The sequence below is a fragment of the Cyprinodon variegatus genome, unplaced genomic scaffold (assembly GCF_000732505.1).
Source record: "Cyprinodon variegatus isolate N-32 unplaced genomic scaffold, C_variegatus-1.0 Scaffold397, whole genome shotgun sequence".
Taxonomy (NCBI): domain Eukaryota; kingdom Metazoa; phylum Chordata; class Actinopteri; order Cyprinodontiformes; family Cyprinodontidae; genus Cyprinodon; species Cyprinodon variegatus.
Genome location: NW_015150850.1, coordinates 758,393 through 783,277, shown reverse-complemented (window position 1 = coordinate 783,277; position 24,885 = coordinate 758,393). Strand labels below are relative to the sequence as shown.

At 38.0% G+C, this 24,885-nt stretch overlaps 2 protein-coding genes across 2 annotated transcripts; one reads left to right on the top strand and one right to left on the bottom strand.

Annotated features, from left to right (window-relative positions):
* Positions 1-1,481: 1,481 nt before the first annotated feature.
* On the top strand, positions 1,482-7,501 carry LOC107092852 (tumor necrosis factor receptor superfamily member 10B-like; the record flags this gene model as incomplete). The annotated part of the gene is made up of 7 exons (XM_015387525.1): positions 1,482-1,732; positions 1,957-2,090; positions 2,173-2,271; positions 2,356-2,402; positions 2,508-2,786; positions 3,426-3,462; positions 5,334-7,501. Coding segments are annotated over 7 exons (1,149 nt in total), but the record flags the coding sequence as incomplete, so codon positions are not given.
* A 9,184-nt stretch (positions 7,502-16,685) lies between these two features.
* On the bottom strand, positions 16,686-22,804 carry LOC107092851. The gene is made up of 3 exons (XM_015387524.1): positions 22,563-22,804; positions 19,147-20,721; positions 16,686-16,985 (listed from the first exon to the last, which is right to left on the bottom strand). The coding sequence occupies exons 2-3, from the start codon at positions 20,632-20,634 to the stop codon at positions 16,686-16,688; spliced, it is 1,788 nt and encodes a 595-aa protein (XP_015243010.1). The 5' UTR covers positions 20,635-20,721; positions 22,563-22,804.
* Positions 22,805-24,885: the final 2,081 nt, after the last annotated feature.

Below are 24,885 nucleotides of genomic sequence, written 5' to 3'. Positions count from 1 at the left end.
GCCTCAACATCACCATTATTATAATATATTTTTAAAATCTGCATAAAGTGCTGACTGAGTCCTTTGTTGTATACAGTGTTGTATAAAGTACTGAAATGTCGAAGTCAAGTAAAAGTATAAGTACCTCTCCAAAATATGACTTTGGTAAAAGTCCAAGTCACTGACTGAAATGTTACTTGAGTAAAAGTCTTAAAGTATCTGAAATGGCTTGTACTTAAGTATAAGAATTACTGTAAAAATAGATGTACTCAAGTAATGTAGTGAAAAGTATAAGTAAAAAGTAGTGCAGTTTGAATGACATTTTTTTACATTTTGGTAAACTTTGAAGGTTAAATTTACTTAAAATAATATAAACAACCAAGTGTAGGATAAATTTAGACTAGCTTTGCAAAACAGGTGTATTCTATTGGTGTTGATGAACAAGCCCAGACAAGACCCGACTTTGTAGTCAGTAGGTGGGGTCAAAACACTTGCGTTTCTCTCGCTCTATTTTTTTTTTTTTTATTACTTATTAACTAAACCAAACATTGAAAATGTATTGGAGTAAAAGTATGCAATTAAGTTCGTAAATGTGGTGAAGTAAAAGTGAAAGTTCTCAAAAAAATGTATACTCTTGGAAAGTATAAAGTACTCCAAAATATACTTAAGTACAGTAGTGAAGTATTTTTACTTGGCTACTATACAACACTGCAGATGCCAATGTACTTTACAGAAAGGGAAAAATTATGTGTAAATATTAACAGATATTAAAGCATGTTTGATAGAAGAAAGAAAAAAAAACAAAAAAAAAACGATAAATCTAAATACACCTGATTGTAAATCAAACACTCCTTAAGAAGCTCAAAATGATAGAAGTAGACATTAGCATTTGAAACAGCGTAAATGATTCTGGATCTGATCAACAATCGGTAGAACTGGTAGCTGTTTGTCAACACTGAGTTTGTTGGGAGCAACAGAGATTTTAAAGTCTATCAGCAGCTGGGAGGAAGGATCTGCAGCTGCGCTTCTTTGAGCATCTGTGATGCTACTGAAAGAGCTCTCCAGCTCTGCGGCTGTATGTCTCCTACACCATAATCGGCTTGAGGTATGGCGTAGGAGACATTGTCCAACAGGGATCTTGTTTTTCTTATAGTGCTTTCTTTTTCTCCTGATGAGCTTATCCAATATCCTCCTCTGGGCTGCAGATAAACTGCTTATCCCGTATACCCTGGTTAGGAACAAAGAAAGAGTTTCCCTCTATATTTCCCAAAGCACTGACCTAGTGTAGAACTAGTGTATGGTGAAGATGGGCCGTTGCTTTGCTTTTTATGTTTTCTTCAGTTTTTATTTGATCACATTTTTTAAGTCATAAAGGACCAAGGTGGTTTCTCAGTTTCTCATGTCAAATGAAAGAAGAAAACCCAGTTATAAACCTTTTCTTTTGTAAAAGAGGAAGTCGCAGCAGAGTCACTAACTGGCTATAAATAAGCTAAAGACACTAGCTTTGCTTCTCTTTCCTCATTGATAAACCTTGTTCATGTCAAGCTGACCCAAATGCGGTTTCACACCCACACGAGAAATACACTGAGTCAGAGTCACCATCTTTGGGCTTCCTCACAATATTTGTCTCCTCTTTTCCAGATGAAATTAAAATTGCTTCCTGCACCACCACCACAGACACCAAGTGCCAATGCAGACCTGGTACCTTCTGTGTTCCTGACCAGGCCTGTGAAGTCTGCAAACGCTGTGCCAAGTGAGTGTCGCCTAACAATTACCTGCATTGGGCATTGGTTATGCTGCAAAGGGTTGATACGCATTGAGTTTTTTCACATTTCCTTACGTTAATGACACAAACCTCATTTTATTGGGATTTCATGAAGTAGTACGTTTTGCTTCTAGAGGGAAAAAAACTGTATATATTTAGGCAGCATCTGTTTGATATGTTCCCATGGCAACTGCTCTTCTTCAATATTTCAGGTGCAAACCGGGTGAGGAGGAGGTAAAGAAGTGCACGCCCTTTTCTAACACCGAGTGCCGAAGGCGGGATCCGTCTCCCACTGAAACCGTCGCACCAAAGCCGCCCGTGGCTCCCAATGCTTCAACAAATACCTGTAATTTTCTGGCGTCCTGTTTGCAAATATTCCCTTGTTTTGCTGCTTGAATCTCTCTCTAATCTGTGTTGGTTTCTTCCAGGGTTTGTTGTTTTATTGTTTTTGATCTGCATCATGGTCATTGTCGTTATTGCATCCATTCTGTGGTTCTTAAAGAAGCAGCATTCGTGTGACGTACCATGTAAGTCCATGTAATTTCTGACAACCAAGCATCAACATTTAGCTGACTTTTCTTGCCATTAAACGATTTTCTGGTTCTCAATAGGTTCAAAGACCCCTTGTGACTCCAGTGAAATTGTAAAGATTCCCATTGTAAGTAGCATTTGGTCATATTTTGGTCTATTTTCTTAACCATTTGCAAATATGTTTGGACAGACATTTCATCAATATATTTCCCTCTTTTTTTGTCTTGGTTAGCATGAGAGTGGAGCAACTGCTGAGGAGAAACAGAACAATCAGAACGCAGGTTTAGAGGGCGAGGAGCCCCGCCCAGAATCAAGACCGCTGCTGCAGGAGACCCAGGGGATGACAAAGCCCTGCCCCCCTCTGGAGGATGAAGACCGCGGACTTGGCGACAGTTTGCCCAACACCACCAGCTCGTCTCAGACGAGCCTTTCGGCTCTGCCCACAGCTGCCTCCTCTGGCAACACCCCACACCAGAGCCCCTCTGGCTTCAGACAGCTTCCCTCAGACACGGTGAGCAGCAGAACTTGACATCTTAACAAACATCAAAATGCATTATTTGGGAGTGGACTGAGAAATATTGATGCTTTTTAGCCGCTTTTATATGATAGCAAATAAATTAAATCCAGTGCAACCAGTTTCCTTTAGAAGTTCCCTAATCAGTCAGTTTAATCCTCCTGTGTGTAATCTCATCGCTGCATAGGTTCAGCTGTTCTATTAAGCATCATTAAGAAGGAGGAACACAGCAAACTGGCCAAGACAAAGCTGTAAAGTTAAATTTAGGGTTACATTATGAAATAATGTCCTTAGCTTAGACTATAGCACCTTTATAAACCTACCAAGACCAGAGGAGAAGGAGAATATTAGTCTGAGAAGCAAGCAAGAGCCCTATGGTGACTTTAGATGAGCTGCTGAGATCATCACTGATAATCTTAAATTTTTTTACTTAAAGTGGAGGGACTAAAAAGAAATTTACTCTCCATTTTTGTTTTAATTATGTTTTAATTTTAATTTCCATTGTATGGTATTGCTTTGGTTTGCATTAATCTATCAAATGATCCCCAGTTTGTGGTTTTAAGCCTTAAATGATACACCTTTGAACACTTCTATAATTTTTCTCTTTCTCTTTGTTTTGTTTTGGGTGCGCTGCAGGATGACCCCTTAGGACATCGATTGGTGCCACTACTCGGTAAGAATCTCGCTGCAGGAAGGAGAGACTTTGACCTTTAAAAGGCATTTCCATCACTTATCAGGAGGATAGTTTTCCTTTTATTTTGCTTACACACAAACTGCCCAGTGAAATGCATTCCATGCCAGATCGCAGAGAACTTAGGAAAAAAATAAAACATCACAACAGATCTCCCACTTGTGGTTGATTGCCAATGTTATGGTAGTCAGGCCTGATCTGAGCCTTTAGGGGCTGAGAACATGCTGACTTTCTCTGCTGTTTTTTCTCACGCTAAATTGAAGAGGAGAGGATCTCTTTAGAAATGAAAGTTTATAGTTGAGATTCTTCAATGGCCTTAATGTTAATATATGACGGGAAAATAGAAAATGTTTTATAATGTTAATAAAATGTTTTAGCCATTTATTGAAAGAAAACATAAACTGAAAAATGTCAGTTGAGAGTTATACAGTGCTCTGACTGAGTATTCAACCCCATAAAGATCTTTTTTTTATATGGTCATAGGTTTTAGATCATTTAAAAAAGATATATCAAACAAAGATAACCAAAATAATATGCTATGGCAGTTTTAAATGCGGATTTTATCTATTAAAGAGGAAATAAATCTATTCAAAACAACCTGACCCTTGTTTGAAATCCCATTACTCCCCTTTTTGATCAAAAATGCACTTGATGAACCATATCTTTGGTTCATTTTTAGCTAGCCTCAGTCGGCTAAATCAGTGATTCCCAACCGGGGGTACTCGTACCCTTAGTAGCCACAAGGGGTACATGACAATATGTTATTTCTTAGGTAGTAAAATAAAATAGGGCTGGGATCTCTTTTGCTTTGTGAAGATCAAAAATTAAATAAGCTTCTATCAACCAAAAAGTCAGTTTCTCTTTGAGTTCATCTTTAACTTTGACAACCATCCAAACCGAGCAGACGAACATGTATGATGTAGAGAACAGTCTGGTATCAGCTGATATTGAGGTACTGGAGCTCAACTTACTTAAATTACTTAAAACTAAGTAATAAGTAAAGTAATACTAACGTTAGTCTGACTATAATTTCATAAGTTTTGCTCCCAGTTCATCAAGTTTAAATGTGGTTATAGGGGAATTACACAGCAGAGCTCCAGTTTTAATAAATACAGGTTTTTTAATACGATTTTGTATATATTGCGATTCCGTACTAACTGTAAGGTTAGGTTTTCGATTTGAGATGGAAAGAATAAAATGCATATATGCATTATAAAACGTTATTGTTTGTTCCACTTTTAGACAATCAGCTATACTTTTGACTGAGAAGGGGCTACTCATGGTAAGACAAAATACCAGACAGGTTACACAAGTCAAAAAAGGTTGGGAAACACTGGATTAAATTATTGCCAAATCCATGGAAGCACATAATATCAACCTAAAGAGAACATGACAAGATTACATAGACTATAAGATAAATCCATCCTGCTCCAAAATGACTGCTGTCAGACTAGAAATGGTGAACAGCCTACTGCTATTACGCTTAGGGCGCTTTGGACACTCGTCAAAAAGGTCACAACAGAACCTGAATCAACATCCAAAATATAAGGAAATCTGTAGAGTAAATGTCTCACCATCCTATTGTGGCTTAAAGCCTGAGCACACCTGGGATATGTTAAACCCACCAGAAAATCAAGCTCCAGTTGGTTAAAAAAACAACACAAAATAAAGGTTTTGGGCTCAAAGTCCTGGTATAAATTTAATAGAGATTCTTTTCATCATTTGAAGGGATTATTTGTGCCAAAAGTCACTCTGTGTGGCACATAATCATTTGAAAATCAGTCAGTTCTTAGATAAGACTTGGTATAGTAAATCGTATTGTTGACAGTATTCATGTCCTCTTTATTTTAAAGGGTCAGAGAGGTCCCTCAGGAAGAGCTTCGACCTGTTTGACGAGTACCTGGACGTCCGGATCCACAACAAGTTCTTCCGACTCATCGGCATCAGCGACAACCACATCCGCATCGCGGAGAGCGGCCCCTCTGTCGACAAAGTGTACGAACTGCTGAAGAACTGGATGCAGAGGCAGGGGCTGAAGGCCGACATCAACGACCTGTTGGAGGCCTTGCTAAGCATGGACCAGCGGCGCTCGGCCGAGTGCATCGCCTACTCGGCCCTCAAGAGGGGCTACTACAAGCACGCGGAAACGCCCTGAAACCCTCGGCCACGGTGAACTGCCAATGAAGTAAATGCATCGCGCTCACCATCGGCACAAACTACAGCCACACGGACACCGTCGTCGGACACTATGTCTCCCAAACAGGCTTACCTCCTCTGTGGCTGTTAAGCCATGCTTTCAAAAAGCCAGTAGTTGTAGAAAAAAAAAGAGAAACACATATGGGGCAGACTGATCAGCCGTCTGACGTTGTTGACTACTCGCCTAATGCTGAAGATTCACTACGAAAGCAACGCTCGACAACATTAAAGACAGAAACTATGTTAAAGTATGCTTTCTAAAAAATCCCAAAGGCTTTAGCTTTGTGTTCCGACAGGTTTGGATGTTCTCTGCTGACGTAAAGAAACGCTCAGCCGGACACTGAAAGCCAGGAGGCGCAGATATATACACTGGTTAGAAGGAGTGGCGTCGCACGTGTCACCAATACCGTGCCTGTTTAATGCACTGATATGAGGCACATGTTGAGCATAAAAACAGGTCATGTTTCAATGTGTTCTGATGATTCTTTTAGCACACCATCAATTCTAGTCCATGAATATTTTTCTCACTAAAATGGGAAAATATTCCCATACTAACATCCATCCCTACTCTTCCAGCTTTTTTATTTCCATTTTGTTCCTGAAGCTGTTTTCATCCCATCCAGTCGTGTCTTCGGTCTTTATGTGTTCAGTGTTTTCAATCTCAAACACTGTTGAAGGAATTTGCAGGACATTTCTATCAGAGCTTTTGTTGATCGTTTCCTATTTATTTTCATATTTATTTAGAAGATTATCTCTTTTTATTTATACCTTTGCCAAAACGACCCTAAAGATGCACACAATCGCCTCGGCGTTGTGACGTCCTTGCAGGGTGAAAACGATTCGAGATCCGATCCTTTCAATTTCTAAAATGACAAAAAAAAATGTAGCTTTTTTTTTTTCCTGCTCGTCAGACTAAGTTCTGGTTGACAAATTGGCGTCTTTATGTCCATGTGATCCGTGTGCCTTTCATCAGCCACTTTTTGCTGATTCCACGTTCAGGACGGTGCAGAAGGTTTTTCCCCTAACACCTAATGCAGAATGTTTCTTTTCCAGTTTTCTTCCATGATCTTCAGATGTTACTCTCTTTTTAAATAACCGACTGAAGAAGTAGTTCGTCTCCTGTCTTGTTGGGATGGGTGCAGGTACAGATTGTTTCCTATGGTTGTAAGATGAAGGAAAATCTTTTCCTGGATTTGAAAAGTAGCTCAGATGTTTCTTTATAAAATCCTCCCTGTATGCACACGTACATGTGCATCAAAAGTGCATGCAAGTCTTATAGATGTTTTATTTATACATACGGATTCATTAAACAAATGGAATATAATGAGATATAAAAAACTGTTCAACCAGAATCTGCTTTATTTGTTGTTGTTTATGCCCAGTTTCTGCATTTTTTTATGTATAAAGCACAGATTTAGAGTTATATATGCTACAGTGCTGGCACTGCCATCTATTGACTGACTATGAAACTGCATCCAGCTCTATTGACTGAACCCAGCCCTCCTAAATTTGTTTTCTTCATCTGCTGCATCCGTTTTTAAGCTGATTTCTCCTGTTGGCAGCAGAACGGAGAGAAAGGAACAGGTTCTCTTGTTCACTTCATAGTGCATCATTTCTTTTGTGTTTGTGTAGATTTCTTTTAATATCTCTGTTTTATATGCTTTTAGTGCAAGTCTAAGCTGTTCAGTTAACTTCCATTAAGTTCTGTAATTGTCGGAAAACCATTAAGCCTTTTTTTTTTTCCAGAGTTACTGTTTGGTTGTCATGGATTTCTGATGCAAGTGATGTAAATACAACAAAGCTGTTTTTACATTAAGTTCAAATAAATGTTTTGTACAGTTGTACATTTAAAACCTGTGATTTATTTCTTTTTTTTTTTTTCAGGATTTGCAGATATTAATATAGTTTTACTGCTCCAACAATGATCTTGTGTCTTAACAGGCAATGAATGATGTTTTAACTAATTAAAGGGTATGGACGGTAAAAGCGGGCTGCTCTATGGCACAGTGGGTAGCATTGCTGCCTTGCAGCAAGAAGGTTGCGGGTCTTTCTGCATGGAGTTTGCATGTTCTCCCTGAGCATGCAGGGGTTCTCTCCGGGTACCCCGGCTTCCTCCCACAGTCCAAAAACATGATGTTTAGGTTAATTGGCTTCTCTAGATTCTCCTTAGGTGTGAGTGTGTGTGAATGGTTGTTTGTCCTGTTTGTCTCTGTGTTGCCCTGCAATGGACTGGCGACCTGTCCATGGTGTACCCCGCCTCTCGCCCGTAGACAGCTGGAGACACGCACCAGCAGCCCTCGCGACCCCAGCAGATGAATTGTAACAGAAAATGGATGGATGGACTATTTTACTGAGATTTTAAATTAAAAGACCCTATTAAATTTACTCGACTTCATTAAAACAATAAAAAGAATAGTACTTTCAGGAACAGTTACCACACTCTACTTTTATTCTCACTCAAAGTTATATATCACAAAGCATCACTTCTCAGCTGAGGAAATGTTTTAGCTACACTGATCTTCCAAGCACCTTCACTGAATGAAGAACAAAACAGTTTTAACTGAAGAAAAAAAGAAGAAAATCACAAAACATGATTGGAAAAGTGCTTCTTTTTTTTCTGGCTGAATGTAAAAATGTTGTTTATTTAAGAATTTGAAAAACGAGTTTGAACAGAAGTTTAAATTTCTGTCTAATGACATGGATGGATGGATGGATGGATGGATGGATGGATGGATGGATGGATGGACAGTAAGAGCTTAGAATCCTCAGCAGATACTATTTGGATTTATAAGAAATATCTCAGATTAATCCTAAATCAAATGAAACATTAAATTAATTATATAAATCATATATATATATATATATATATATATATATATTTTTTTTTTTTTTTTTTTTTACAAACAGTATAGTAATGAGGACCCCTTTACAAATAAAAATAATAAAAACATGACGAAGAAATGAAACATAGAAGGTATAGTGGAGGATTTTTACAAATTTTTTGAAAAGACCTGCTCTTTCCACTTAAAAAAAAAATATGAACATGCACAACCCTGTACCCGCTGCCGAGATAGAACGCCTATTAAATGCGTATGAGAGCGTGCATGACTCCATTTCTCCTCGTGCACGCTCTGTTTAAAAAGTTGCTTTTTACATCGCTCATACTGGAAAAATTGCTGATCTTCCTTTGGAAAGTAAACTTGTATGAGTTTACTTTCCAAAGGAAGATCAGCAATTTTTCCACTAAATCAGACTTTTTAAGAAAACGGGGACCAGCATGTAGGGCTGCCTTACGTAAACACATCACCAGAATGACTGACAATTAGGTGGACCACTTATTTTGATGATCCACCCGGAAAAAGAACATCCTCCACTATACCTTTAAAATATGGAGTAGTGGAACGATGAGGAGTAGGTAGGCTTTAATCCTGGATCTAAATCGGGGAAGAGCGTCAATGATCTGGGTGTCTGGTGGGAGAGTTCCCGAGTTTGGGAGCAGAATGTTCTAGCCGCAAAGATGGGGAACCGTATATAGAGGAGGGGGGTTGAGGAATCAGAAGAAAGACATTAGTAAAATCACATGGGGTGAAGGCGAGGTTGTGGATGACCTCGGATGTGAGAATCGATTCTAAATGTAACTGGGTGTCAGTGGAGCCGCGGCAGAACAAAGGTGAATGAGGGCCTCTGATTTCTGGAACATTTGGAGGGAGGCTAAGAAACACAGAAGGACAGAGTGTGGATTAAAAGATTCTTACCTCTAATAAAGAGGTTTTACAAATTTTTACATCTTTTTAATATGAGTGGCTTTTTGGAACAGGGAGGGCAGAGTCCTTGTTTCACAAGTAGACACAAACTTACACAGACCTAAATGACATAAAACCAAAAACTTTATTTTTATTGGGATATTAGCTATTGTAATTGAAAGGAAATTGACCAATTTTTGCTGTCTTTCGATCCCTAGCAGCTTTTCCCATCTGTATGTGCTAATGTTTGCCCCATCCTGTGCTCAGTGAGTTTCCAAATCTCACCACCAATCATCGTCCTGCTAGAAAGGTAACCCTCACCATATTTCTAAATGCTGCACCCTACAATTTTTGTTTTCTAAATTTAGGCTCCATGCACTTTCTGTCAGCTCTGATTAGCTTCCCAGTCTCCGCTGAACGGAAAGCCCGTCCACACCTTGATGTCAGCACCCTGCTTTATAGCACTTACAGTGAGGTCAGCGGGATTTTCACTTTTCCACCACTTAAACCGTTTAGTCTTCAAAGCCACAAAGTTTCATTTTGGTTTCATCTGACCAAAATTTTTACATTTTATTTCCTCTACCTCGCCTCAAGCAAAAAGCAAATGGAGATTCTTGGCTTCATTCAACAAAGCTTTTCCAGTTTTATATAAAGTCCAGACTTTTTTTGCTCTTTTAAGCTGTAAATCTCTTCAACTCCTCTTGATTGCTTCCCTGGCTGATGCCCTGCTTACCATTGCAAATTAAAGATTGTGTCGCTGATTTTCCATTAATGGTACACTCATAAACTCACCTCTTCCAAGGTGTTGTTAGTATTGCTTATATTACAAACCCATTTCTATGGTTCAGGCTATCAGAGCAGAGGAAATTCATAGTTTTTGCAAAGCGAATGTAGGTGAAGGGCTCCTGTGGATTTTTTTATTTTTTAGGATTCCTTTCTTTTGCTGTAAATGAAGCCAAATTTTCCCACAGCTGAATCTGTGTGCATCTCACAGATAAGAGCCTCCAACACAGCTGCGTCCAGCTCAGCTTCTCAGGGATGGGTGTCCTGCATGCTCAAGGTTTGCCCTCGCTTCAGCACACCTGATTTCCGTTCATGGCTGATTAAAGTGTTTTGCTGAGCTGCAATCATCTGGATCAGTTGTTAAAGCCAGAGGTGGGTAGAGTAGCCAAACATTGCACTCAACTAGGAGTAGCAATACTTCAACATATTATCTACTCAAGTAAAACGCAAATTCCTTAAGTAAGAGTTAAAAAAAAGTTTTTCTCAATCACTAACTGAGCAGTTTAGAAATGATGCAGGCAGACTTGTGATTTGATCCTAAGACTAATGACATCAATCTGTACAGTGATCAATGTATAAATACTACCATTCAAAAGTTTGGGGTCACATTGAAATGTCCTTATTTTTGAAGGAAAAGCACTGTACTTTTCAATGAAGGTAACTTTAAACTAGTCTTAACTTTAAAGAAATATACTCTATACATTGCTAATGTGGTAAATGACTATTGTAGCTGCAAATGTCTGGTTTTTGGTGCAATATCTACATAAGTGTATAGAGGCCTAGGCTTCTGCGGGTACTATTTAATGAAGATGCCAGTTGGGGACCTGTGAGGCATCTGTTTCTCAAACTAGAGGTTCTAATGTACTTATCTTCTTGCTCAGTTGTGCAACGTGGCCTCCCACTTCTTTTTCTACTCTGGTTATAGCCTGTTTGTGCTGTCCTCTAAACGGAGTAGTACACACCGTTGAAGGAAATCTTTAATTTCTTAGAAATTTCTCGCATGGAATAGCCTTCATTTCTAAGAACAAGCATAGACTGTCAAGTTTCAGATGAAAGTTCTCTTTTTCTGGCCATTTTGAGCGTTTCATTGACCCCACAAATGTGATGCTCCAGAAACTCAATCTGCTCAAAGGAAGGTCAGTTTTGTAGCTTCTGTAACGAGCTACCCTGTTTTCAGATGTGTGAACATGATTGCACAAGGGTTTTCTAATCATCAGTTAGCCTTCTGAGCCAATGAGCAAACACATTGTACCATTAGAACACTGGAGTGATAGTTGCTGGAAATGGGCCTCTATACACCTATGGAGATATTGCACCAAAAACCAGACATTTGCAGCTAGAATAGTCATTTACCACATTAGCAATGTATAGAGTGTATTTCTTTAAAGTTAAGACTAGTTTAAAGTTATCTTCATTGAAAAGTACAGTGCTTTTCCTTCAAAAATAAGGACATTTCAGTGGGACCCCAAACTTTTGAACGGTAGTGTATTTTGTGACATGGTAAATACATTCCTCTGAAAACATCTACTGTTTACTGTATATTCCGTTACATTCCAGTTACAGTGGAAAGGGAGCAGGAAATGTTATTAAAGTGAGAATTATGGTACAGTATAAATTCTCCCTTTTTCACCCAGTTATTACTCATATAAATGTAACTAGTTTCTACCAATGTCCTGTAAAAGCTGGGAAACACTTAAACCATGCAGGACAGCAGCCCCTGAGGACTAACCTACCGGTTACTGCAGTTAAGAAGAGATCATTGACAGCATACTGCTTCACATTTGTTTAATCAGAGCGAGGGAACAGAATGTTCCCGACATATTTTCAAAGCGAGATGAAAACTGTTTTCCTGTGAAAACCTCGACCATCAGAAAGATTGCAGTTGTGCTAATAGAGAACTATAGGACAGCCTAAACAGTGAAGATTATGCATGCTAACAAAGATAATGGTTTAGTACATCAGGGCCACTCTGACACAGCACACTGCAAACGTTATCAAAACCACATTTTCTCAACTTATATATCAGCTTATCAGAAGTTTAGTCTCAACCAGGACATGAGGGGAGAGGTTTATAACTAGGTTAGTTTACTTAAAATGTTCCCATCCACATCCTTTGTGTGATAAATGATCTGCTGAAGGGATCTTAGCTCATCTTTTAAGGTTTGATCCTCAGTTGTTTGGCTTTTTTTCTTCTAGATGGTTTTCTAATTGATATTTAAAAGGCATATAACCATTATCTTCTTTTGTTCCACATGGAAGGGGTAGAAAAACAAAATCAGGGTTGAGGTACTCATTCAAACAGATTTACATCAAAAAATATTCCAAGCTTTGGTCAGCTTACAGAGGACTGTTTAACTTCATGCTGCAATGTCTTACCATTCAGCTATACCAGCCAACTTAGAATAAACAGGAAGCAAACAAGAGGCCAAAGGTAACTCTGGGTGAGCCGTTAAAGATGATCAGCTCAGGTGGAAGAATTTGTTGTCCGGCTCTCCAAATACAGCTTTTATGTAGCAGAAGAAGTTGTAGGAAGACATGCTCCCACAATGTTGGCCTACACTGAACACATGGAAAAGGGAGCTCTGGCCTGATGAAACCAAAGATTATAATCCCTTTAAATAGAACACAACTCAATGTTCTACTGCATTTTGCACCATATTTATCTATTTTGCACTGCACTGAACCATCCCATATCATTGTCTTTTTCACCATGACATTAAACTGGTTTTCCTTTTCTCCTACACTGTCTACGTTCTTGATCACTGCTGCACTTTAAAAATGGTAATGTTCATTGCACTGCTGTAAGCTGCTCATTCACTGTTGAAAAGCTGTATGCATTGAAATTCCTGTTGTATAAACTCTGTGTATACAAAATTACGATAATCAGCTTATCAGCTTATATTCAAAAAATCATGTTTGGCTAAAAAAAACTAATACTGCTACACCTAGACCCATAGAGAAACAAAGTGATGATGACATCATGCTGTGGGGCTGCTTTTACTTCACATGGGGTTTCAGACTCGCATAGAGGTACATCCTTCAGCAGGACAATGATAATAGACTTAAAGCCAGAGACATGTTATAAAATGTTTATGTGTTTGAAAGGTCTAATCAAAGTCAAGATTAAAAACCATTTAAGGTTCAGTGGTAATGCTTAAAAGTTGCTATTCAGATCGTTTACTTAGCCTAACGTTAATGTGCTTGGGCTACTGGGGTAAAGAGAATATGGACAAATGCATTTAGACGTGCAAAACTGTAATAGTTTTAGTAGAGTCTTGGCCTAGTGGTTAGAGCAGTGCGCTTATTCTCTGAGGAGGTTGAAAGTACCTGGTTCAATCCCCACAGACTACACTCTGGGTCCTTGAACAAGACCCCTAATTACTCCCCAGGCGCTGCACATTAGGAGCCCACTGTTCTCCAAGGGGATGGGTTAGGATGCAGAAGTGAATTATTCCAGTGTGAGATTAATAAAGTTCAATTATTATTATTATTATTAAAAACTGTTAAAGGCATCAGTGGATTTGTTGCTAGAATTGCAGCAAACAGTGATTCTAAAAAGTTGTTTTTTTCCCTCTAAAAGTTAAAATACAAATACAACTAATCATCTAATGGCTACACTGTGCATTGTGTTATTGTATCACATTAAATCTACCCTCAAAAACAGAATAAGCTTTGAGCTTAAAACATGGTAAACTGTAGACATGTTGAAAGGTTGAAAATAGTACTGAGGTTATGAGGTGTTAAACTAAACAGTGACTCCAAATAAAAAAATGTTTAAAATAAACTTTCATACAAATCCAATGATGTGCTGCTGGTCTTAATAGGGGAGATTTTTTAATGATTTATTAAGAAACAGCAACACAGCTGTTTGCATAGAGATACTAAAGTAAAACAAATAATTAGGGCTTAAAATATGGAATTTGTTTTTCACCATCCAAGTATTAAAATAGTATTTTACATGTCCTGAATTGTTTTCCTTTTCTTTATTGTATTTTTTTTCTTGTATTATTGTTTTTGGAATTTGGGGAACAATTGTGCTTTGCTCCACACGGTCACTGAGCTGCTCTTATTTTTTTCTCTCTCTCCCAGCTTTCATTCCTGCTGTTAGGTTGGAAGATTAATTTTTAATGCATTTTCCAACAGAAATGACTGCAGACAAAATATACAGTCTGCTAAGAGAAAAAAAAAAACAGGCCTGTTTCCATTTTGTCTCTGTTTTCCCAGGACATTGTTTGTGTTTGGAGCTCCAGGGGAGGAGATAATAACATTCACAGTGAAGTTTGCATCAAAAAGGCGTCTTTTTCTGGGACATAATAACATTATTTGGCTGTCATAGAATTGCTGAATCTTTATATTAGTTTCAGACAAACTCAGATGCCTTTCTCTCCGTATCCTCTCTGACTATACAATCTGATCATCTTATTATGCACAACAAAAAAGGCCACAGAAAGGGAATAGTTTGTTTAAATTAATGTACTTTTTTAAAAGCCAACGGTTTGAGTAGCGACCCAAAGCAGAGATTTGTTGTAATAGTTTTTTCATTAACAAAGAAACTAATAGATTTTCTATAAAATGCAGAAATTTAGATTAAGGCTAAAAAAAGAAGAATAAACACACACAAAAAAGCTTTTACCAAAAAAATGTTGGCAACCCCATTTAGTTATTTCCATTCTATGCTCTCATGAATATCTGTGAGTCTGATTATTTTCCCACTAATAACATAATAATAGGTTTCTTTGGACTGAATTTGTCTGTCCTATTATAAAGAACCAAAACTGCTTTCCTTTTTGGTCACATGCCAAACTCAAAATATTTGACAGTATTTCTTATTTTATGTGATGGCCCCAAAAAATCTTCATCTAACAAGAATCTAAAAAGGATGGCATAGATTTGTTTTCAGCTCCCATGAGTGTTTACACGGTAGAATGATTCTTTTGCTGCATTTGTGGCTCCAAGTCCTTTAAAGTATGTTTTTCTCCCCGGTTTTTACATTTAGAATTAAATTTTGGCCCATTTGTCTTTGCCATACAGCCGAAATAGAGACAAACTGCGTCCAGGGCTTCAAGAACAGAAATGATGTGGGTTTAGCCTTGATTGGGCCGTTCTGACACATTTATAAGGATTTCCTTTTGCATGACTCCCTCCTGCTTACCATACCTACTGAAAAACTAAACTCAACATGACTTTCTGAGCTGTGGATCTCTGCAGCTCCTCCAGAGTCCCTGTAGCCTTCTGGCTGCTTTCCTTGATAATACCAACCTTGTTTGTTCTTTTAGCTTTAGCAGATGAGTTTGCCTTACTATTTTTTAATTCTATTAATTCTCTATTTTCAAATAATAACCTAAACAGTCCTCCATGAGATGTTCAAAGCATGTGATATAATGTAAATTCACTTTTTTATTATATGCAATGATTTTTATGTTACGAAATACATAAAAATGAAGCCAAAAAGAACAAAATAAAACTACCAAATAATAAAAAAGAATATGCAGCTAACCCTGATATTATATTATCATAACATGTAAAACACTATCAGTATTATACATACTGCTGATATTTTTGGCAGCTATTAGCACTATGTTAGTGTTGATATTTTGTTTGACTTATTAATTAATGCTTCTTTTTGTTTACATTTAGACCTATCTAACATTTCGTTTCATTGTTATGTTCATTATGTAAATAGAGGACCAGAAAGCATTATAGGCTTAACAAACTGGCTCAGTTTTATTAAGGTGTATCCGAGTAATGCGGACTGACATGAAATATACGTCCCATTTCTCACCAGTACTTCAAAAAACAAGAATCAATTCTATTGTGCTACTTTTTGCTGGACTATCACATAAAATCCCAACAAAAACAATGTGAAGCTTAAGGTTGTAACATGTAAAAAAAAAAAAAAGGAGCCTGTGCAATTTAGTAATTCTTAGAAAATGTAGGAACATTTGGTAAACAAAATGTAGCACTAACAGATGCTGTCGGTCAAAACAAAGAAGGTAATGTTCACATTCAAAGTAAGTAACAGAAAACAGCAGAGCAATGAATACAGGAACACTTTATGCAAACGTCTTGTGCACGAACTGTAGGTTAGTCTGTCAAACAGACACACTGATGTTTGGTGTCAAGCTCCTCCTGCTCTGTCTGCTCTATTCACACAGTCTAAACATGTTTAAAGATGTCGGTTGTTTTGTCTCTTCTTGTTTGCTCAGTTAAATGAAGAGGAAATGCCATTCTGACAGGCTTGGCTCAGTCCTTCAACCTGGAGTCTGCATTTCTTTAGCTGGCCTGTAGGGGGTGCTGTTGTATGAAACAGAGGTTCAGTGTTTTCCACTCAACATTAAAGGATTATTTCCTTCTGCTGCTTTTCTAAAAAAAAAAAAAAAGAAAATCTCTACATGTTAACATCAGCATGTAATCATGTAAAGAGATCAACTTTATTTTTCTTAATAAGTCTCTAGAAGTAGCTCTGATTTCCCTGAGGTTGTTTCATTCTCTCTCTCTGATAGCATCCTCTGTGGTTCCTCTTCGTCTTCTGCGCCTATGCCTCTTGAAATAGACTTGCACATTGTTCTGAACTCTTTTCAGTACCCCGTTGAAATAATAGAAGTGATCATCTTCATTGCTGGGAGGTTTTAGGTTATCTCTCCTCATGTTTTTTTCATCTGGGATGTCCCAAACAGATGCAGGCCTGGTTGCTGGTCCAGCCTGTCTCTCCTTGCAGTGTTTCCAACCAGCTTCAGTGCGATCAATCAAACCTTTGCAGAGCTGTGTGGTGCCATCTGCAGCCTGTGAGGAAGGATAATTATGAGAACAGTCAATTAAAGAATGCCATCCAGCTATTAGTCAATTTAATTCTCATTTAATTGATTTAAACTTCTTTCATATATTTTTTTCTTCATGTTTAAAAAAAAAAAATCATAAAAATCTCCCACTATACCTTTAAATTAGGGTTAAACACAGAGCAAACATTGAATAAAACTACAAAAGAATTATGACTTGGACAAAAGTTCCCTGCAGAACAACACTGCAGCCAGAGTTGCAAAGAATGAAAGAGTTATAAGAGTGCAATATATTGAGTTTAACTGTTTTCTCTCACAGCCAGCAGATTACTCTTTGTGAAAAAGGTCAGACTGTGGATTGCTGCTTCGTTCCATCAGGACATCTACAATTATAACCACATAGATTTAACTCTATATAAAAGCTGCATCTTTGTGCATTGCTGTAAATATTCATTGCTTCTGTTATTAGGCACTGTCAAACCCGATCTGCTTAACTGAACCTTATCTTCATAGTCTGAGACACAAACTTCATAACACAACAGACGCTATTTAGATTTTTAAATATGCATTACGCTGTAGTTAAAAATCCAAAACTTTTAGAAGAGAGCCCTCTTTATATTCTCACCATAAAAGGCAGTTCTAACAGAGTCTTTGTAAACAGATGTAGCCTCTTCCTACTATGGAGACATAAAGAAATAGAGCATCTTTGATTAAGATGATAAAAATACATTTTTTTTAATTTAACTTAGACCCCTCCTAGAGTTGATTTCAGGTCCGGGGGCTTTTAGATCCAACCCTGGTCCTCATGGCTTAATTATCTGCTAAGATTATCATTGGGTTCTGCACAGAACTGGTAATGTCACACTCATCTAAACCAGTGGCATTGAATTGGGGAAGAATTAAAACATCCAAGATTGTGATTGGATATCAATGACACAATGAGAGCATGAAGAAATCAAATTGTAAAACTTAAACATTAATATCGATTCTTGTGACTCAACTCGTTCTCATTCAGTCAACGACCTTCACCTTTTATCATGGGTTCCCTAATTATTAAGCCTGTGAAACTGGAAAATACATTTTAACAGACTGGTAATGCCGCAAAATCACATAAAAATACCTCATGCTAAATTTATTGATACTTAATTAATTTATTGATGTAATATGAAGTAATTGTAATAATTGTTTTAAATATTTTTATGACATTTATTATTTGTAATTATTTAATGGTACATCGAATTGTTTAATTGTGCATTTTTATCAATTAATGGTCAATTTTATCTTTTAACCATGTTATAGTTAGATAAATAAATGTGACTTCTATTTATTTCATGGTACATTTATTCAATTAATGGGACATTCATATTTATGTATTTTATTATATATTTAGTCCTTCCTCTTAGTGTCCCACAACGACCTGGCGAGTCCCAATCCCCGCTGCCCTACAGTCCTGGAAAAAATAATTAGGAGACCCAATGAAATCCTGGTTACTTTTGAAACATGTTTTCCCAGATGGATCTTCAATACAGCACAGTTTGTAACCAATGTCAATTCTAAAAATACTTAAAAACAAGTAATATAAGCTGACAACTAAAAGAGCTCTGGAAATTTTCTGTAGATAATAATACATTTTTCTGGTAAGGAATAAATTAATTCTCAGATATTTAGTTTACTTCTAACTATTGAAGTGAGGAAACTTTTACAAGCGGAGAACAAAACATGACCAGGTGTGGTCGACCAAGGTAGTTCGCCTTTCGACCAAGATGCTAAAAATAATCTTATAACACCCCAAAATAAACCCTACAACAGAAATGTTTCCAACTGCCCGTATGAAAGTGGGTGTAAAATCACAAACTCTTTAAATCAAATACACCATTGTAGGAAGAAAACCTTCCATACTAATTGTGAAGCACGGAGGTGCAATTGTCATGGTTTGGGGATGCTTTGAAGGAGCAGGACCGCATCAGTTCACAACTGTAGAATTAATGTCAGTTACTGTTTATGTGGCTACCAAAGGTTGTTTTAGCCAAAGGTTAACAAATATCTGTTTAATGAACAAAACAGGTTCCCTTCTGCTTTAAGCCAATATAGTTTCATATAAAAAATGGCAATCTACTGATAAAAATGTATTCTTTATTGACCCGATATTGATTATATGATTCATTTACCTTTGGATCTTTGTCGGTATGTTCCTTTTGGACGTCTTCTGAACTTTTAAAAATCGTCTGTGATTTCCTCCCATCGGGGTCCAAACCCTGTTTTCTGCCACTTTCAGCGCAGTTGGCTGAACCTTTCTCATCCTTTTCCTCATCCTGGTTGAGTTTTCCCGTAATAACTGATAACTCATCTCTCATCCTGAGGCCAGAGAACTGGACTTTAGGTGTAGCTTGTGTATTGTGTGTTACACATTTGATGAATCTTGGCTCCAAGTCTGAGTCGGGTGGCGTGGTTTGTCTCTGGTCTCCACTTGGCTGGACGTCAGTGGTGCTGCTTTGACCGAGTACTTCTGTCGTCTCTTGGATCTCCATTTTTACTGTGGTCTCTTCAGTCATATACCCGGCTGTTGTGGTTTCAGTCTGCATCTCTCCTAGTGAGGGCGCCGATGGTATTACAGACTCCTCTTCTGTCTTTGGTTCTTCAGTGGAATTACCAGCCACATTATCCTGAGTCTCTTTTGTTGTCTGTGGTGGAGCAGCTACTGTTGTAACTTCTGGTATTTTTTCTGCTATCTTGAGATCTGTCATCTCTCTTCTGTCTATTAGATAGAGTTTTAAAAAGCTTTTTTTCACTTCAAAGTATTTACATTTGCGTTTTTCTGTTTCACTAATGAAGTCCTTTAAGGATTTGATGAAAGGTGCGGGGTCAGCCAGCTCTTTAATTATTTCCCACCTCCTCTCTGTGTTTGCAGCCTTTGATGGCTCTGTTTCTGTCTCCATCTCCGTGTGAGGAATCAACATGATCAAAGCGCCCTGTCTCACATCACATGGCATCATTTTTACGCTGCCGTCATGATAATTTGCTTCATGAGTCCTCAATATTTGTAATCTGTGTGCTAAAATGTGTTTGCTCTCATTTTTTCCTCTGTTTTTGTTTATATTCATTGCTTTTCTTTCTTCCTGCTGGGAAGGGAACTTGGCTTCTTTTCTCTTTAGCTTCTTACTGAAAAATTCAATGTCATTATCCGGAGCAGGCCTTATGGCATACTGTGTCCTAAAAATAGATCCTTTGTTTTTTGTGGATGCCAGTAGGGGTTGACTGGGAACATAAACTCTCTCTGCATCCTCACTAGATGCTGCTTTTAAAAGCAATTGTTTCCAAAACCTTTCTTGCAAAGATGAATCCTTTTTATAATTCAAAAGATTAGCTGCATATCTCTGCTTTAGTTCCTTTGCTTGCCAGATTCTCTCTTTTTTTCCTGTTTTTTGCTTTGTACCATCCTGTTTCGATGCTTTTTTAATCCTCATTGCGGATTTAACTTCTTTATAGTCACAGGTGCGGATGATAATCTGCTTTTTTTGCAACTCAGCATCAGAGATGAGTGCCCAGCTCTGCTCAGATTTCTCCAGTAAGGAAAATGGAAAATTGTGGCTGGAGGTGGTGGATAGATGATGCAACAGAGGTGACCAAAAAGTCAGGCAGTATAGTATTGGATCCATGGCAACAGGAATAAGTTTGTTTACAACATACAGAGCAGGTTAAAGGTCCGATTTCACCAGGAATGCTCCATGAAAAGAAGCCAGAACCTGAAACAACAGAAGAAAAGGATGAAGTTTGTTGAAAAGTCCCTAAAAAATACAAATCCATCAACCATATAGCAGTTTTAGACTCTAACTCAGTAGTCATCTGTGTGCGAGAAAACGGTTACATAGTCAATGTTTTTCCACAGACACTTCTGGCTCCTAAATAAAAGATATGTAATGTCTATGGAATATGAAAAAAAAATAAAAATAAAAATCTAAGTTTTAACCATAGTGCGTTGAGATTCCATTTTGCTTCATCCTCGGAATAAACTGTTATAGAAATGTAGAATTTCTGAGTTTGTTTCATTCCTATAAAGTATGGCCTAAGAAAATGAAAGATTTTCTCTGTTAATTCAAACCTGAGTTCTATTTTAAACTGAAACCCCCTCCAAGCAGTTATATACCCCTAAAACCTTTCACATGTTAATTTGTTTTGAAATATGTTTTTATATAGATCATCACAGAATATAAATTATGATGTCAGAAATATAATTATTGTCATAGTTTTGGTTCTGTTTTGTTTTCTTTTGAGTATTCAGTTTTACTTTGCTCCTTGTTTTCTAGGGTTAGTGGTTTAATTCTTATTTTGTGATGTTTTCTGGTTATTTTCAGTTTTCAGGTTTTTATTTGGTGCCCCCCGCCGCCCCCCTGGGGTCCCCCTTTACCCCAACCCCCTTCCCGGTCCGCCCCGCCCAAAACCGCCCCCAAACCGCCCCATAGGCCCCCCCTTGGTTCAAGCCCCCAAAAATAAAACCCCCGGTCAAGTCCCCAAGGCCGGGTCCCCGGCCGAACTCCCCCAAACCCGGCCCCCCGAAGTCCCCCCCCCCGGAATGGTTTCTTCCCACAGATCTCCACAGGGTCTCGGGTGTGTGACACTGTGTTCACATGTTGAGATTTGGGGAATTTTGGAATCCCGCCCCCGGGCCCAAGTTAACCCTCAATAAAACAAAAAAAAAACCAACTCCGCCCCCCCGCCCCCGCAATTGGGGCCCCAAAACCAAAACAAAACCCGAAAAATAAAAAAGTTTGAAAAGGCCGTAACCGAAAAAAACCGAAAAAGGGGGGAAAAGGAGGGTAAAAAAAAGCAACCCCACAGCATAATGCTGCCTTAACTATGTTCAACACTGATCCACATTCTATCTGTGTCTCTACATTTACGCTGAGGTTGAAATACAACCTTTGTGGATTTCTAAAATTGCTCAAAATGGATTCTCACAGAAAAAAACAACAGATCTTTACTTGTATAGCTTTCTCTCTACTTTACATTTAGTTGCTATGATATACAATAAATGAAGTGGTTGTTACCGGTTATTCCTTTTTGTTCATCCTTAAGTATGGATAGTAATTGCATCAACTATTTTACATGGAAATAAATCCTATATCTTTTACACTTGGATTCCTTTTCCGCGGGGAAACAAGTGCATCAAAATATTGCAGTTTACAAATGATTTAAAAGTATTAGAAAAAGAACAAAAATGTTTAGATTTTTGTTTTCTTCTGTAAATATATAAATCAAACCCGTAAACTTATTGAATCCCAGAGTATCTCTATGAAATTCATATTAAATAATACAGAAAGCCTAATACTAAATTATAATCTGTTCTCAATTATAGATCCTGTAACTGGTTGAATGCTTGGCTGAGACCATCCCACCTGGACTGCTAATACAGAACTGCTATACTACAAAAGCACACTGAAATAAGGAGCCAGCATAGCACAGCTTAAACAATGAACTAAGATCTAAATAATGAAATGCAGGTTATTCTGTGCTTTAATAGAGAACAGTTTAAAAATCTAATTGGAGATTGCATTTAAATATTTTTATATAGAGTGAAAAAGCATACCAGAGCTGGAAAATAAATCCTATGCTTTATTCCTGTAAAGTCCTGGTTACAATACTGGATGCTGTGTGACCAATAAATAGATTGGCTCCTTTGCTCTTGCTGCTCAGCCACATAAACACTGTCCTCCTGGAGGCACGGACAGCTGGACGCAGCTCGGGTCCTTAAAGTCTGAAGTTCTTTAGTGGCAGCCCTAAATTTGCTGAAGAGCAGTTTTCTCCACAAAGGCTGGTGAAAGTAATCTATAATCCACCTCCCATCTCAGAGGAGAGAGGCACCAGTAGCAGCCAAGGCCTCGTTATGCTGAAAGTGAGCGCTGGAAAAAGCAGCACAAGCTCAAAAGTCCAGCTTCTATCTGTCCTACAGTTTTCTGTTTTGCCTATGCAAACCTGCTGCACTCATAGTGTTAAAGCTTAAAGATAGCAGTAATTGTTATGCAGTTTGTCCACATTAGGTCACATAGGTTTCACTTTGGGGAATTATACTGAGAAAAAACTAATGCTATATAACACTGACTATGTTGTCATGTTGTGGTGCTTTTGTTTCTTCTGCTCTCTTCTTTCTGTGAAAAGGGGGCCTTGCATATTGACGGTTACTGTCTTGCCGATACATGAGCGTCCATATTCTTAAGTGTTTTTCAGGCTATAGGCTTTTTTTCCCCTGTCTAACTTGTATCCACATCCATCCATCTTCCTGTCAACTTCAATCAGCTTATCTGCTTTGCTGAAGAAATGCACCCCTCTCTGCATGATGCTGCCACTACTGTAGCAGCACATATGTCTTGAGGGTGTCCATTTTCTGCCACAAATTATATTTAAGATTAAGGTATTTAGTGTTGTATAATTTGTGTGTCAATTTAAAAGCAGGATTTGTGGATTTTTGTATTTTGCCCATTTTATATCAAAGCGGATGTGTAAGAAAAGACTAAAGATGTGTCAATAGATTCTGCAACTCTGGAGGAGTCCTGTTCATTTGGGTGGATGGTCATGTTCTGGTGGGTCTGGAGCTATGCAATCTTTGCTGTTGTTTACTTAAAGCTAAGAATTTTGTTTTGTAGCTGAACCCTGTTTTGAACCTCTCCATCAGCAGTTTAGTGAAAGTAAAGGGCTGCATTGAAAGGATTTCTGTCTGCTTTACAATTCTAACACACGTCATTAAATCACCCTATAAACTGAATTAGTATCCAGTTTTTGCAGCAGTCTCCAGATCTCACAAATAAATTCTTATATATGTGTCTGTACCTACTGAAACTTTACATTTTATCTGATATGTTTACTTTTTTTCTTACTGCTGCTTTGGATTTATACTGATACACACATGTAGATTTATCCACAGCTTGTCTTCTGTCAGAGGCTTCTCAAGAACTGCTGTAAGACAGACCACTACAGGAGAACCTTTCTGCCTTCGGCCATGAGCATTCACACCAACTGTTTGATAAAACCCCTAAAATATGAGCTAAATTAACATCTAAAATCCAATTTTCCTTTATCAAGAGCTAAAATATTTTTTTATGTGAGATATATTTGTTGACTATCTCAATGACATTTTAAGACTGTAGATTTTGTTAGAAGTAAAGTAAGCTATTGTCAGAACTCAGGCTTTGGAACCAGAATTTCAGGCAGACAGATTGATGTGATTTATAATAGGGTTTATTGACAATACGTCGAATCTGCGACTCAGCAGCTAGGGCAAAAAAGGCCCGAATCTCTGTAGAGGGGAAAACTCAGGTTAGAGACCACATTAATCTGCAGAGGATGACTACGAGCGTGTGAGTCACTAACCTGGTTTTAAACTTCAGTCCAAACCCAGAGGAAGGAGTGGGATACAGCCAGATGACAGCCCACAGCATTAGACAGATTAGACAGACAGATTTTTTATTTTGTCATTTTGTAAATTTTCGTTAAGAACAGCTCTCTAGACAATTTAATTTTTTAAAGTGCAGCCTTGATAAGGTAACCAGCAGCAATAAAAAGAACCTTGTGATGAAAAACAGTAATGTAAACATATGACCGTATAGTTACAGTTCTAACGTACATTTTTTTTTTTTTTGCATACGGCGGATGCCGCCCAGACGGTTCCAGGAGCCGAAGCCAAGAAGGCTGCTAGAGTTGTCATGATCTGCCCTGATAGCTCACCCAAATACTCATGCATTTCTGCTCTGCAGCTCCCAATTAGCACTCATCTCATCTACCTGCAGGTTTCCCTTATATTGGGCTCAGTTCCAGCTATCAGGGGCAGATCATTGTTTGTCTGCAGTTTGATTTCTGTTTCTCTGGTCAGTTGGTTTTGTTTATTTTAGTCAGGTCCAAGGTTCTTTTCCCTGTTC